The sequence below is a fragment of the Mustela erminea genome, chromosome 7 (assembly GCF_009829155.1).
Source record: "Mustela erminea isolate mMusErm1 chromosome 7, mMusErm1.Pri, whole genome shotgun sequence".
NCBI classification, from domain to species: domain Eukaryota; kingdom Metazoa; phylum Chordata; class Mammalia; order Carnivora; family Mustelidae; genus Mustela; species Mustela erminea.
The window spans coordinates 1,679,204-1,694,384 of record NC_045620.1 but is presented as its reverse complement, the minus strand read 5'-3'; the positions used below and the strand labels follow the sequence as shown (position 1 = coordinate 1,694,384).

At 61.7% G+C, this 15,181-nt stretch overlaps 1 protein-coding gene across 1 annotated transcript in view; it reads left to right on the top strand.

Annotated features, from left to right (window-relative positions):
- CDH4 (cadherin 4) overlaps positions 1-13,362 on the top strand; it is a 502,292-nt gene extending 488,930 nt beyond the window's left edge. The window contains exons 10-16 of the mRNA XM_032350165.1: positions 3,092-3,345; positions 3,879-4,021; positions 6,400-6,633; positions 7,348-7,581; positions 7,665-7,804; positions 8,259-8,423; positions 9,626-13,362. Of these exons, the coding sequence (XP_032206056.1) occupies positions 3,092-3,345; positions 3,879-4,021; positions 6,400-6,633; positions 7,348-7,581; positions 7,665-7,804; positions 8,259-8,423; positions 9,626-9,829 (1,374 nt within the window). The 3' untranslated portion in view covers positions 9,830-13,362. The remainder of the gene's footprint in view (positions 1-3,091; positions 3,346-3,878; positions 4,022-6,399; positions 6,634-7,347; positions 7,582-7,664; positions 7,805-8,258; positions 8,424-9,625) is intronic.
- The last annotated feature ends 1,819 nt before the right edge of the window (positions 13,363-15,181 follow it).

The following is a 15,181-nucleotide window of genomic DNA, read 5'->3' as shown; positions in this document are numbered from 1 at the left end:
GGAGATCACGCCCGGAGAGGATGACGGGGTCAGCCCGGAACCCCGATCTCCGGAGGGCATCGGCCTGCAGACCCTCCTGTCGGGCTGGCATCGGGCTTCCGTGAACCCCCGGGCCCATCCCCTGTCATCATAAAGCCCTTCGCCTCGTACTTAATGCCTCGTCTGTAGCCGCGCTGAGAAGGCAAAGGGTCAAAGCACCCGCTGTAAGGTCTTTAATGCTCACCCAAGCCAAACGCCGAGCAGCTGGGGGACCCTGAGGAGGCTGGGGTTCGGGTTGGTGGGGAGAGGCGCTACCGGCTGCAGGCACGGGCTCCCGACCCCGCAGATCAGCTCCTCTCCAAGCACAAACACGCTGTTGTGTGCATCCTGAGCACCTCCGGGTGCCCAGCAGACAGAGGGGAGGGTCCTGTCCACACCGCAGTCTGAGCTGTTAGCTTGTTCCGGCCCATCTCATCTCCATTTTTGCTGAAAGAGGTTTTCAACTCCCAGACCTCATGACCGCGCATCTCTATGTAAGTCGGATGTGTCCCCCTCAGTAATATGTTTGGCCTCCGTACGTGCGCCTGTCACAGTGTCACACCCTTGACGAAAGCAGCCGTCCGCCCTCCGTATCCTCGGATGCGAGTCTGTTCTGTGTCCTTTAACTTTCCTCAAAGTCTCTCTTTGCCGTGGTTCTTCGGATCCGGATCCGAAGAGGGATCATGCAGTTGGTTGCAACACCTCTTGACTCTCTCATAATCTAGAACATTCCGCCCAGTGTTGACCTGTCACAGACACAGGTCAGCTGGCCAACGGGAGGCCCCATGTGCCGGACTGTCCAATGCCTTCCACCTGGTAAATCTGTTCCTTGCTCTCCCACAGTTTCTGTAACCTGGGATTAGACCTTGAGGACGGGCCTTGTGGCTGGACTGGGTCGCATTGGGAAGTCCATGGTGCCCGGTTGTCCCACTCTGGTCATCCAGGACCGTGGGCTCAGGTGGTGACAGCAAGTTCCCATCATTCCCGTCACTGACTCTGCCCCCTTGTGATCAGCCAGCAGTCTGAGTACAATGCTTCGTGCCTGCAAATGTGCCCTCTGCCGCCAGTCTCCATCCGGTTTTGTTGTCTACTGGTGACCCTTATGCACGTAAATGTCTTCATTAGCGAGTACAGAATGGTGCTTTTAAAATTCTGTCCTTCCTTGGCTGGAATTGTGTGGCACACGCTTAGCAAGTGTGAGTCAGGTAAGCATTCTGAGACAGGCGGTCGCCCTGGGATATCCAGGGTGGCCCTGCGCTCACAGCGTGTCTGGGAGAGGGAGGCAGGAGGTCAGGGTCCTGGGAGCTGTCGGGAAGAAGCACAGGTCACAGAGGGCCTTCAAGGGACCAGGCCGCCGCTCTGCAGGGGGAGGCGGGCCCAAGAGCACAGGGGCCTCCCAGAGCCTCCAGGAGGACCCAGCCCTACCCACACCTGATGGTCCCGGGATGCTGATTTTTTACCTCTGACCTCTAGAACTGCAAGATGACAAATTTGTGTCCCTCTAAGCCACAAAATCGGAACAGGAAACTAAAGCAGAGTCCAAGAGAAAGGCAGAAGCTTCTTTTGCTGCCTTTAATGGTCCATTCAGGCCAGCAGCTGTCCGCGGTCACTCTCTGCTTACAGCGCTACTGTAACCACTCGCGTCAAGCTGGGTGTCTTCACACAGTCCATGACCCTCTCGCACTTCTGGAAGTCGGAGTCCAAAATCCGTCCGTTTCAACGGGCTGAAACCAGAGAGCGCGCAAGGCTGTGCCCCGCCCCCCGGGGCTCTGGTGTTTCCATTGCTGGCTTTTTCCAGGTTGGCGAGCCACGTCCTGACTCCGTTGGCCGGTCCTCCGTCCTCAGAGCCAGAGCCGTCTTTGCCTTGGTCCCCACGCTGCCTGCTGCCTTGCCAAAGGACCCCAGCGCCCCTTGGAAACACCCTCGGATGCTACGTCAGGCCACCTGGGGGCTCCCACTGCAAGACCCCTAGCTTCATCAGTCCACAAAGTCCCGCCGCAGAAGGTGACACAGTCACAGAGTCCAGACCTTTGGACCTAGATGTGTTTGCAGGCCGTCTCTCCAGTGAGGACGGGTCCTTAGAAACCGGCATCCAGGCCCCAGAGGTGCTCGCTGCTCACTGTTGGTGAGCCTTGTCTTCTCGGGGGCAGAGCCGGGAAGCCGCACGGCCCAGCACGGGCCCACCCTGACCATCTCCATCACTTCTGCCGATTCAGAGGGTCATTCATTTCAGATTTAACTCCGGAGGGTTTTACTTCCCTCTGATGACTTCATACTTGTGCTTCTAACACTGAAAATCTTACTTCCTAACCACTACACGTGTTTATTTACTTTACCCTACGTTATACCTAAAAAGCTTTAAAAAGTAACAAACCCCAAATCACTACCCACAGGGAGAAGGCCAAGTGAGCTGAAGATTCCTTTGCATTGATTCTTGTCCTTAAACTCAATCGCATCAGGACCCACCATCTAAGCACTGAGCCCTGGTCACCTAAAGCCGTTCTTTTCCTGGGAGTTACGGTAGACCGCAGACCCCTTCTAGCATTTGTCAGTCACGGTCCTGGAGCCCCAAAATGGTGTAACTGGGAATCGTGTTCTTGCAGGAGCCACGTGCAGAGGGAAGAGAAGCCACAGAGTTGGTGAGGGAGAGCCCCGGGGCTGCTGTGGCAAACCAAAAACTGGGGGGGTCAGAACAACAGAAGAGACTGCCCGCTGCACCCAGCAAGGGGCTCTTAGACAAATAGCCATGGGGCCTTGACCTCACCAGCCTGGAAGGAGCAGCACCTGCTGAGAGCTGGCACTGGGGAGGGGTGCCACCCCCTGGGGGCTGGAGCCCCAGGAGCCCAGCTATGGCCCTACCAGGACACGATGGGAAGGCACGGGAGGGTCCTTTACCCCAAACTCTCCTCCCATTGGCAAGTCCCATGGGAAGCCAGAGACAAGGGAGGCTGGAGGCAGCTTCCCTTGGGACCAGCATCATGGGAGGAGGGGGCGCCGACCCGGTGACCCACGCATGGTTTCTGCCTCCGAGCCCACCCCGCCCACTCACCCCTGCGGGCCTCTCTCATTCCAGGCAGTCGACTACGAGCTGAACAGAGCATTCATGCTGACCGTGATGGTGTCCAACCAGGCGCCCCTGGCTGGCGGGGTCCAGATGTCCTTCCAGTCCACGGCCGGGGTGACCATCTCCGTCATGGACATCAATGAGGCACCCTACTTCCCCTCTAACCACAAGCTGATCCGCCTGGAGGAAGGTGTGCCCGCCGGCACGGTGCTGACCACGTTTTCGGCGGCGGACCCTGACCGGTTCATGCAGCAGGCTGTGCGGTGGGTCCGGCCTGGGGCCGCAGGAAGGGGCTCCCTCCCACCCTTGGGCTCCCTTGCTTCCCACGCAGAGGAGTCCCATCCTGCCCGGTGACACCTGCACCCCAGGAAGTGCCCGACCTGTGTTGTCCCTCCAGGCAGGGAACCCCAGGAGCCCCAGTCCTGGGGACGGCCGGAACCCCCGTCCCGCGGGATCCAGGCGGTCCAGGCGATGCCGCCGGCCCCCAGCCAGCCACGAGCATTGCGTGGTCGCCGCCCAAGAAGGTGGAAGACCCTCCAGCACCTGCAGCCGTCTCTCGAGTCAGGCTGGCTCTGACCTGGCTGCTCACCAGCTGTGACACTGCAGGCCACCTACCCCTTCCGCCCCTCAGTCTCCCCGTCTGCAGAGGGAGTGAGGGGGCGTCTGCCTCCTGGGGTCCTTGTGAGGGTCGCATGGGCAGGGAGACCTCCCCATGTCCAGGCGGGCGCCCCACAGCAGGTGGGGCTAGAGGCTCGGGGCCACTGTCCCCTCACCGCCTCACCTCCGCCCTCCTCAGATACTCCAAGCTGTCGGACCCAGCGAACTGGCTGCACATTAACACCACCAATGGTCAGATCACCACGGCCGCCGTCCTCGACCGCGAGTCCCTGTACATCAAAAACAACGTGTACGAGGCCACCTTCCTGGCGGCTGACAACGGTGCGCCCGGGCCCCGGGGGGCTACGGCTGGGGGCGCGCCCGAGCCTGGGCTCCTTGGCCGGGAGACAGAGGGAGGCCGGCCCCCAGCCGGAGAAGCCGGAGGAGGGAAGCGGGGAGGCGGGCACCACGCAGGCGCGCGGAGCCCTGTCCTACCGTCCCTCAGCGTGCCCCGCAGCGCCCTCTCCGGAGGCATCCGAGCACAGCCGCTGCCTGACCACTAGGCTCATGTGCGGGTGCCAAGCCACGCCCCTTCGCTCATGCATGGCGCTCCCCGTGGGTGCCAGGGAGCCAGGGTGGCAGAGGCGGCGTGACTTTGGTCCAGCCCTGTCTCGGCTGAACGAGACCCGAGCCGCTTCTCAGCTCCCCACCTGGTGAACGGAGGGCAGCCGACCTCATCCGCGTGTTGCCCGAGCAGCCCAGTCACGCTGACCACACACTGCGGCGGGGGCTTCCCCTAAGCAGCCCCTGGGACGCCGCCCCCTGTGGCTCTGCCCACCCGTGACCCCTGCAGCCCTCTGTCAGAGCTGGGGGTCGGAGGGGACATGAGGGGCCCCAGAGACTGGGCAGGCACCGTGGAAGCCACACACCAGCAGCACAAGCCCTGGGAGCTTGGAGAGGGGGAGGTGAGGCCCCCGAGCCAGAATGAGGAGCCCTAAGGAGGCTGGGGCTGCGGGGGTGACAGTGAGCCAAGCAGGGGTGAGGAGATCCGGGCAGAGGTGGCCGTAGTGGGGCCACATGGGGCAGAAAGAGGAGTCATGAGCACTGGACCTTCCAAGGGGTGTGGACAGCATCTCCACAAATGGGTGCTAGGACTCCAGGCCCTGAGGCCACCCCTCCCTGGACCCAGGGCACTCAGAAGCTGGTGAGGCCCATAGCCCCAAATACCCAGCCAACTCTGCACAGGAGGGGAGAGGGAGTGAGGGAGAAGGGTCTAGAACCAGGGATAAGTCCCAGCACCACTTAGTGGTGGGAAGAGATCTGACTGCTCTGTGCCTCAGTTTCCTCCTCCGTTGAGCGGAGACAACCCTACCCCCTCCCCCAGAGCTGTGAGAATTAAGTGATCCAGGGTCCTCAAAAGGATGGGGAGTGGGGCCTGGCCCAAGTCAGCACACTGCCCCTGCTCTCACTACTGCTGAGCTGCTCTGTGCCAGGCACCACCCATCAGTAGACACACCCGACAAAAGTCCCTCCCTTGGAAGGCTGACGTCCCCAGGTTCTGTGTGTCAGCTAAAACTAGGTTCAGCTGTGTAACAGTGATAGAAATTTCAACACAATTGCAGCTTATTTTCTCCCACATAAAAGAAGACTGGAGACAGGCAGCCCTGGGGGGCTAGGGTCAGGTTTGAGAAACCAGGCTCATTCTGGCCACGAGTTATGGCATGGCCCAAAATGGCTGCTGTTGCTCCAGTCATCACGACCACATTCTGGCAAACAGGAAGAAGAGCAAGGAAGGCAGGGACATGTTCCTGCCCTTCTAAGAACGTCCACCCCAGCTGACAAAGAACTTAGCCATGAAACCGCACTGCACCGCAACGCTTGTTGAGAAATGTAGTCTAACAGCTGGGCGGTCATGATCCCAGATAAAATCTGGGGCTCTGCTTCTTCTATTAAGGACAAAGGGGGAAATGGATATTGAGGGACAACTCAGCAGTCTCTTGCCCCGGTGAGATGAACGAGAAACAAGTCAACCAGATAATTTTAGGGAGTACGTTCTGGAAGAAAACAGAACAGGGTGTGGGAGGGAGGGGCTGGGCTTATAGCTGTGCTCCTGGCTGTGAAGCACTGACCTTGGAACCAGAAGGAACACGCCAAGGGAAGAAGGGGCAGCAGGGGAGTCCCAGAGTTAGGAAGCGGCATGCGCAACAGTCCCGAGGTAGACTTCGGCGGTCTGCTGTGGCGGGTTCTAGGACAGCGGTGCCCTCAGGCTCCAGGAGCAAGAAACAAGAATGCCAAGAACACTTGCACAAAGTTCATCCATAGCAAGAGAAAGCCAGGGCCTGGTAACCACCGCCTGCCTCCCTCCTGTCTTCCCCGACCTACGGGGTCTGCTAAAGCCCGGTCCTGAAGGCTGGCCAGGAGGTGCACCGGCCCCGGCTGGAGGGGAGCTGCTGGATTAGAGAGTGATTTTAAATGAACCCATGGCCAAAGCAGCAGAAAGCACAGAGGGCAGCAGAATGGGGTGCTGGCTACTGGGCTCCTGCACTCCCCCCGACGATGCCCTGATTGAGGGCGTCTAGCTGCGGGTATCGGGCTTGGTGGGGCTGGGGGGTGTCCCTGGGCAGGGCACTGGGGCTGGGTCTTCACCCAATGTGCATCATCATGTGCTTGAGGTCGTGGGGGAGCCGCTTCTTTAGGATCACCCTGTGTCTGTCCCACAGGGATCCCCCCGGCCAGCGGCACCGGGACCCTCCAGATCTATCTCATTGACATCAACGACAATGCCCCGGAGCTGCTGCCCAAGGAGGCACAGATCTGTGAGAAGCCCAGCCTGAACGCCATCAACATCACAGCCGCCGATGCTGATGTTGACCCCAACATCGGCCCCTATGTCTTCGAGCTGCCTTTTGTCCCAGCTGCCGTGCGGAAGAACTGGACCATCACCCGATTAAATGGTGAGTCTGCCTCACGCTCCAGGAGAACGGGACACGCCTGGGGTGCCGCACCTCGAGGGGGCCCATGGCCCATGGAAGAGTGAGCTGTGGAGACGGGGCCCTTTCCCCCCATGGGGTCCCATGAGGCTGGGACCCCTGGCCATGTGCCAGTCCATCCCTGGAGGGTACTATGAAGGCAGCCTGGTCCCACTGTCAGAACGAGCACAGCCATCAACAGCCACTCCTGTCTCTGACTGCTTCTTGCCCTGGCCACTGACTGATGGGACCCCAACCGATGTCTTTCCTCAGGGTACTTCCCTAGATGCGGCCTTTTTGTATAAAAGGGCATCCAACTCCTGAAGTTTTCTAGCATTGTGAGGTTGCATCTAGAAAGGTCACGCCAGTTTCTAGTTTCTCTGGGAATACAAGAGAGCACTTTGCCTATTTTTCTTTGGGAAGGTTTTTCTTTTTTTCTAATTGATTTAGTAGAACTCTTTATATAATAAGGAAATGATTTCATCCAGCAAGTTGCAATTGCTCTTTCCTTGAATTGCCAATGTCTTTTCACTCTGTGGAGTGCTCGAACGTGAGTGTGCGTGTGCGCACATGTGTGTGCATGAACCAAAGAAGTATAGACTGTCATGCTGTCAGACTCTGTCTCTCCCTTCGGATGCCTTGCTGTAACGGAGTGCTAGTTGTAGACTGAACAAAGCCTGTCCTTTCACTCTGGGCCAGGTGACTATGCCCAGCTGAGCTTGCGCGTCCTGTACCTGGAGGCTGGCGTGTACGATGTCCCCATCATCGTCACCGACTCTGGAAACCCCCCGCTGTCCAACACGTCCATCATCAAGGTCAAGGTGTGCCCGTGTGACGAGAACGGGGACTGCACCACCGTCGGCGCCGTGGCCGCGGCGGGTCTGGGCACCAGCGCCATCGTGGCCATCCTCATCTGCATCGTCATCCTGCTCAGTGAGTCCCGCCCGGCCGCGGGTATGCGCCCCTGCCCCCACGCGCATGCGCACCCTGCTCACCGCGTGGCCCTGCCCCCGCAGCCATGGTCCTGCTGTTCGTCGTGTGGATGAAGCGCAGGGAGAAGGAACGCCACACCAAGCAGCTGCTCATCGACCCCGAGGACGACGTCCGCGACAACATCCTCAAGTACGACGAGGAAGGAGGCGGTGAGGAGGACCAGGTGAGGCCCTGCACCCGCGTCCGCCGCGCTGGCCCGGGGCGGCCTCTCTCCCGCCCGCCGCGGAACTCAGCCCCAGCAGGGGCTGCTGGGTGACCCGGCAGCCACGCACGGCGCACCGGGAGGGTGAATCCAGGGGGCTGCCTGGCTGGACGCCAGGTCCGCGCTGGCCGTCAGGGGACTCGCGGCAGTGCCTGACCCCGCTAAGGCTCCGTGCCCCCTGAAGACAGAGGGGCGGGCGCTCCCAGGAACACGCGCACCGTGGGAGCCGGGGCATGCCGGGGGGCATCAGACTGGCGAGGGCGGCGGGGCACAGACCCCACACGAGCCTCGCAGCCGAGCTGACGGGGACGAATCAGGGTAGGGCGGACCAGGTGACGGGCCAGGATGCCGGGCACACTGGGCGCCCGATCACAATAGGACACCCCTGCTCCCCTCCTGCCCGGCCGCCCCCCAGGACTATGACCTCAGCCAACTGCAGCAGCCGGAGGCCATGGAGCACGTGCTGAGCAAGGCGCCCGGCGTGCGGCGTGTGGATGAGCGGCCCGTGGGCGCCGAGCCCCAGTACCCCGTCAGGCCTGTGGTGCCCCACCCCGGGGACATCGGGGACTTCATCAACGAGGTGGGTGCTCCCGCGCAGGGGCGGGGGCGGGCGGGCTGCGCAGGGCCCCCCCTGCAGAGAATGAGGTCCCGTGGCCGCACCGCGCTGGGGCGGCCGGGCAGTGACGAGGAGGCCCCTCCAGGCCCGAGCTGGGGACCAAGGCGGTGCGGCCACGCCACGCCCCCCCCACCCCCCACCCCCCTGCCGAGCCCACGGTGCGGCCACACCCCGAGATCCGGGTCCCTACCGGGTCTCTAACGCACGCCCCCACTGCGTGCAAAGCTAACTTGAAGGGGACTGACGCGAGCAGGTAGAGCCCCGGGTCCGGCGGAGACCAGGGAGACTCGGCGACACTGGCCCCCGGGCCGCAGGTCAAAGCTCCACGAGGGCGCAGGAGCTGAATGGCTGACACAGCGCTTCCCCCGGGCTGCACCGAAGTCGAAGCCCGGACGCACGCCTACTCGGTCGCGAGTCGAAGGCCGGTTTTCAATACGGCTTCGAGAAAAGCGAGCCATGCCCACCCCGGGCGGCAAGGGCGCCCCTTCTCAGGGCGGGGTTGGGCGGCAACGCGCGTCCTGCTGCCAGGGACCGCCGTGGGCACCCTGGCCACCGCTCGCACCCTCGCGGACCGCCCAGAGAGGGCAGGAACGCACGCCCCCCAGGCGCAGGGGCAGGATGCGCTCACTGCGCCACGGTCGCAGGGACCCTCCTGGGGCAGAGCAGGCAGGGGCGCGGAGGGCGGGAGGGCGGGCCAGGCCGCACGGGGGGCGGGGGTGAGAGGGGCCTCCAGCAACACCTGCCGCGCCCCCCAGTTTTGTTCATGCGGATAGTGAATGCTGGAGATCTGGCTTCTGCCCACCTCAGACTCCCGTTCTGTGCCGCAGTGACAGGGACTCTGCCCCCTTAGGAGGGGCTGCACCTAGCCCCGCCCCCCTCAGCCCGCCCTCCTCATGGCACTGGCCTGGCAGTGCCAGCATCTGTGTTAGCTGCCTTCAACAGGTGGCCCTTTCCATAAACCCCAGCCCTCCTCGGCTCTCCGAGGGGCCCCTCCGTTAAACACGGGAGCACTTACTGACCACCTTCTGTATGCAAGGCTCAATACGATACCTTCCTGGCCTGCTTCCCCAACTCCGCTCCTGGGCACCCCTCCAAGCTGCATTCCGTCAGGCCCTGGGCCGAGAAGGCACGTTCTCCACCCTAACGCTGTGTCTCTGTGACCCCAGGGACTCCGAGCCGCGGACAATGACCCCACAGCACCCCCCTACGACTCCCTGCTGGTCTTCGACTATGAAGGGAGCGGCTCTACGGCGGGCTCCGTCAGCTCCCTGAACTCGTCCAGCTCCGGGGACCAAGACTACGACTACCTGAACCAGTGGGGGCCCAGGTTCAAGAAGCTGGCGGACATGTACGGGGGCGGCGAGGACTGACCCCGCGGAGCGGCCCGCGGGGGGCGCCGGGCTTCCCGACTCCCCGCGGACGTGTCCTTTAGTGGTGTGTTAGGGGGTCCCTCCCCGCCCCAGCCCCCCCAACAGTGAGCTGTCTGGCATGAACACGTCTCGCCCCGCGGCGCGCCGCCCACCACAGTAGCTGACCGGCACCGAAGGACAGCGAGAGGCACTGTCTTAACTTGAATTTCTTAGAACAGAAGCACTGTTTTTAAAAAAAAAAAAAAAAAAAAAAAAAGAAAGTGCCTTTTGGTACATGTATCAGATTCCCTCAAACTCAGGAGTGACGAAAAGCGAGCAGACAGACCACATGCGTCCCCCCGACCCAGTCCGGGGCGCCCCCAGCCTCAGCCAGTCCCAGCTCTGAAGACACCAATTAAGGAATCGAGGAAAACGTGCTTTTTTTTTTTTTTTTAATTAAGAAAAAAAGTGGGTGATTTGCTTAACTAAATTTACAAAGAAAATGGGGTCCAAATCCCAGTAGGCCTTCTGAGTCCGCGAGCTCACTGTACACAGTCAGGGTCTCCTGGGCCTGCGGCCCCAAGGCTGGAGGGAGGCCCGAGGCCCGGCTGCAGGAGGCTCCCCGGGGGCAAGCCCAGTCGGCCTATCAAGGGCAGCACAGTGCGCACGTGGCTTTCACCAAGTTCTTGGCTGTCCCCCGACTCCTGACGTGCAGGTAGCTGGGGTGGGAGGGGCGGTGCCCAGGGGCTTTCCTAATGCTCACCATCTCTGCCCTTGGCTGTCCCCCGGGCCCCCCTGGTCAACCATTAGGCCTCCCCTGGAGACAAATGTCACCCCAGATGCCACACTGGTCCTGTTGGCTTTGGTCCAGAAGAGTACGGTGTCCCAAGAAGCCACAGCCCAAACCAGCCAGCATCCTCAAACACCCTGACGTGAGCCCCCCAACTCCTCAAGGTCAGACTCCTGGAAGCCCCCATCAAAGGCCCAGTGGCCCTGAGGGCTCCGCGGATGGCAGGGGAGCTGGGAACACGCACCGCCATCTCCGGCCACTGGCAGCCGCTCTCCTGGGCCCTCCCCCTGGACCGATGCCTCTGATGCTCGTGAGCAGACGTGGACAGCCAAGATCTGCTCCGGGTGGCCAAACCGCCTGTCGCTGCTGTGCCGTCTGTCCCTCAGATGCGTCCAGACCGCACCCACCTGAAACAACTGTCTCTCCTCTTCTCGAGACCCAGGTCAGCACCGAGCAGCTGCTCGGACCCTCAGAAAGGAGCTGCCCTTTGCACGGGGGTCTGACGCGCAGGACGGTGAACAGCCCTCACTGTGTCCCAGGGACCCGCCGGGGAGACCCTGCTGTATGGGACCGCTCTGGCCTGTTCACAGGCTCCCCAAGAAGGGGGAAGAGGGGTGTTCTGGCCCTGGGCAGGACTTGGCATTGGAGTGCCCTTGGGGAAGCGGCTTGGAGCCCCATCCCAGAGCCCTGCGTCAGGAAAAGCCCCGAAAGCCTGGCGAGGTGGGAAGGGCCGGGCTCAGCTGGCTCTTCGTGCTCTCGGTCTGGGGGTATTTGATGTAATCCTAACCCTAAGGCCTGTCCCCGTAGCTAGGGTCACCCTGTTTTCCAAACAGCTTTGGCCCGAGAGGCGTACATGAGGGTGGGTGTGTGTGTGTAGTAGGCGTGGCTGTGTCCCCACTGGGTGTCAGGGCTCCTCCCCAGACCGAACTCCTCACTGACTCTACGGTTCTTCCAGAGCTGAGCGGGGCCTGTGGCCTGAGGACGGGCATGTAGCAGGCTCTGACCCTGACCCCACCCCGACTGCCAGGCCGGAGGGACGGAAGAGGTCACCACGTCACACGCAGGATGCCCCTCCTGGTAGACAGCCACCTGCGCGTCAGGGGGTGGCTGGCCCACCGAGGGGAAGGGGCTGGGACCCCTGTCCAAAGTCGTGCTGTGCTGGTGGCTCAGGGCCAGGCAAGGAGAGCCGTCCCCGCATCTGGGGCCAGGCCATTCCAGGGACTGCTGGTAGGGTCAGGGCTGGTGGGGCGTGAGCTGGAGTCTTCTGTTTCGTGTTTGCAAACTCCACCTTCCTATTGAACTTCCAAGTGCGACCATGGTCTGGGAGCGGAGGCAGCTGTGGACTCTGAATTTTCGAAGCCCCCTGGGTCCCCAGGGCACTGGGCCTGAGGGGACAGAGGTGCCAGACCCAGCCTAGGACCTGGCTTGCCGCACACCCATCCTGCAGAACCCCATGCAAGTGCCCGTCTCCCCTGCCGCCCTCTGGCTCCTCACCCCGCACCCCTGCCCCACACCTCCGCCAGGACCCTGGTGCATTTTGCTTAAACCATGCAGGCTGAGGCTGGGGGGGACACTGATGGGGGACTTCTCGTGCCTGTCCCTGCTTCCAGACAGCTAGACAGCTGCCCCTCTCCTTCGCCCCAGCAGTCCCTGGGGGCCAGAGAGAGATGGGGCTCCCACGCCCTCCCACACCCACTCGGAACCCCATTCGGAGGTGAAGTTAGCGTTAGCTAGATGCACAGGCGGTGTCAAACGCCTCTCTCACATAGCTTGTAGACACACGTCCCCGTGAGCGGGGACCTCGCTGGCAAAGTGCTGGGGCACAGCTTAGTTTCTGTAGGGAGTTTCGTTCTGTGAACAGGAGAAACCCCACGCCGTGGGGCGGGGCAGCATGGATGCGGCCTCGTGGTCCCCAGCCGAGGACCGCCATGTCAGTCTGGGCCTCACACCTGCTCCTTGCCTTTCCCGTGCCTCAGCACATCCAAGGGCTGGGCCCCCCGCCACCGAACAGTCAGGGTAACGGCCACACGTCAGGTCCCCGACATGCCTTGGTTTCCCTGGGGTGAGCACCAGCCCACACACCTGGTCCTTTGAGAGGGTAGCTCTGCTCTCCAAGGGGGGAGGTTAGGGGAGCGGAGTCTCAACTGTGGGCGAGGCTACCGAGAGCACCAAAAAACCCCAAACACGGCCTCCGGGGCACAGAGCATCCTGCACCGTCACTCGCACAGTGTGGGGGGCACAAAAGACAGGTCCTGCTCGGGCGACACGTCCCCCGGGGGCCACCTCTGTGTATCATTGGAGCGCGTCCCCCGGGGGCCACCTCTGTGTATCATTGGAGCGCGTTTCTTTTCCTTTCCTCTCCTTTTTCCATTCTGATTTTTTTTTTTTTTGCATGTTTCTTTTTGAAAATGGACAAACTGTGTAACAGCCCCCGCATGACTGTGGTTGTTTTGGGGAAAGGTCCTGGAGTATGACGCGTTCAGGCTGCAACTCTTTGCATTGTGCGGTTAGGCAAACGTCCCGACTTTTTTTGTAACCGTCAACAGCACAACTATTTTGTATTGTCGTTTGTATCATTTTGTACCAAAAAAAAAAAAAAAAAAAGGAAAAAAAGGGAAGCGCGTCGATGTTTCCTCCGTGTGTCTTTCGTGCCAGGCGGTCTTGGTTCCGAAGTGAGTAGCAGCTTTGCCGAGTTGTCGTGTGCCGGCGCGGAGCTGGGCCCTGGCGCACTGCTCCCCGGGAGTCAATAAAGTCCCCTTTTAAAGAGTCAGCCTTGCCCTGGCTTATGTGTCTCCGTGCACCCACAAAGCCCCCAGGGCTCACGGATGGCAGGTGGGTGCCCGGGGGGCGTGATGTCGAGAGTGAGGCCTGTCGGTCCGCCCGGCCTCTCTGGAGCCCCTGCTTTGTCCCAGATGCCATTCTGGGCTCTGGGAGCACAGCCATGAGCCCTAGCAGGGCAGCCTCTGGGGTGTGGGAGGCGCAGGGAACCGAGCGACGAAGGCCGGCGTGCCGCGGGTGTAAACGGTTCAAAGTCCTTAGAAGTCCGTGGCTGCCGTCCGGCCCAGCTGCGACGTGGCACGGTCAGGCCCAAGCGAGCCTCAAGTCAGGTGCTCCCTGCACCCCCGGCCCTGGCGAAGCCGGGTCTTCCAACTGCCTCTCCCCACGGACTACGACCCCAGACTTCTATTAGGAGCACATTTGCATCCACAATAACGTACGTAACAAAAAGTCACTCACACGGTTAATTACGGGTGCAGTTGATAATTACAGGCACAATTAGTCACTTGCTAATTTTGTGAGTGCCGAGCAGCTAATTACATGCATAATTAGGCAACTGCTTCAGGGCTGAGACAGGCCGTGGGGGGCAGGAGGGCACGAACTCCTATCGTCAGAGCCCCAGAGGAGGCCTGCAGAAGGACACCCTCCTACCCCCAGATCCTGGTCATCCCACAGGCACGGTGTAACCACAATGGCCAGCTGGGCCCTCAGGGAGGCCAGGAGGCGCCTTCCCTGGAGACCCTGAGGCCTTCTCGAGGGTCACTTCACCGGACGGAGGCTGCTGCCCCTGCCCCAGGAGGGGCATTCAGACCCGTCAGGGCACAGGGGCACAGGGGCACAGCCCCCCGCGGCCTTGACTCCACCCTGAGGTGAAAGCCCAACCTCAGGGCCCTGGAGGCTGGCTCCTGCTGACTGGCCCAGGGGACACAGGGAGCTGCCCAGATGCACATGAGACCCCAGGACACCTCACGAAGCCACGGCCACATGGTCCGTTCAGCCATCAATCCAAAGCCCACCCTCACGGCAAGAGGTCAAGGCCAGCCTTGCCAGGGAGAGGACAGCAGCCCCAAGAAGGCCCCCTTGATCAGATTAGGAAGAGCCGGGGTTTGAGGACAGACAGAGGGCAGGAGCAGAAGGAAGATGAAGCAGTGTGCGGCCGTCCCAGCCCCGCCCCGGGCGTGTGGAGATCTCGGCTTGGCTCTGGCTGTCTTGCCAGCCCTGCCTGTGGACACCCCCACAGGGACCCACGGGACCTCAGCCAGACAGTCTAGAGCTCCAGACGAGGCCAGTGAGCCCGATTTGGGTCCAATCAGGGCATGGCTAGGAGTGGACACTGTTGGGGGGTGTTTGAAGGAGAAGGGTGAGCACATGAGATGCAGGACCCAGCAAGAAACTTCCACGTTTCGGATCACAGTGCCACAAGCCACGGCCCCTCTTCCAGCGACCGTACTGTGGATGGATGGGCAGGGGCACCCTCGCCTCATCCCGGAAGGGCCACGTGGAGAGAAGCAGACTCCTACTCAGAACGTGATTCGAGCAGATAGACACAGACTGCACACTGCCTGGTGGGCCCCCTCCTCCCCTCCCGTCTCACTCCAGACCCTGAGAAAAGGCCCCCCTTCTCTCCCCACACTCGACGCTGCTCAGGCTGCATGTCCCTGGGGGCCGCCCTGCACCGGAGAGCACGAGGCCAGGCTAGGGCAGGGGCGAGGGTGGGAGAGGCCGGTCCCTGGGAACAGTACCATAGCAGAGACACTGCAGGGGCCGGGGCGGCAGGAGGGGACCCGCTGATTGCAAATCTGCCC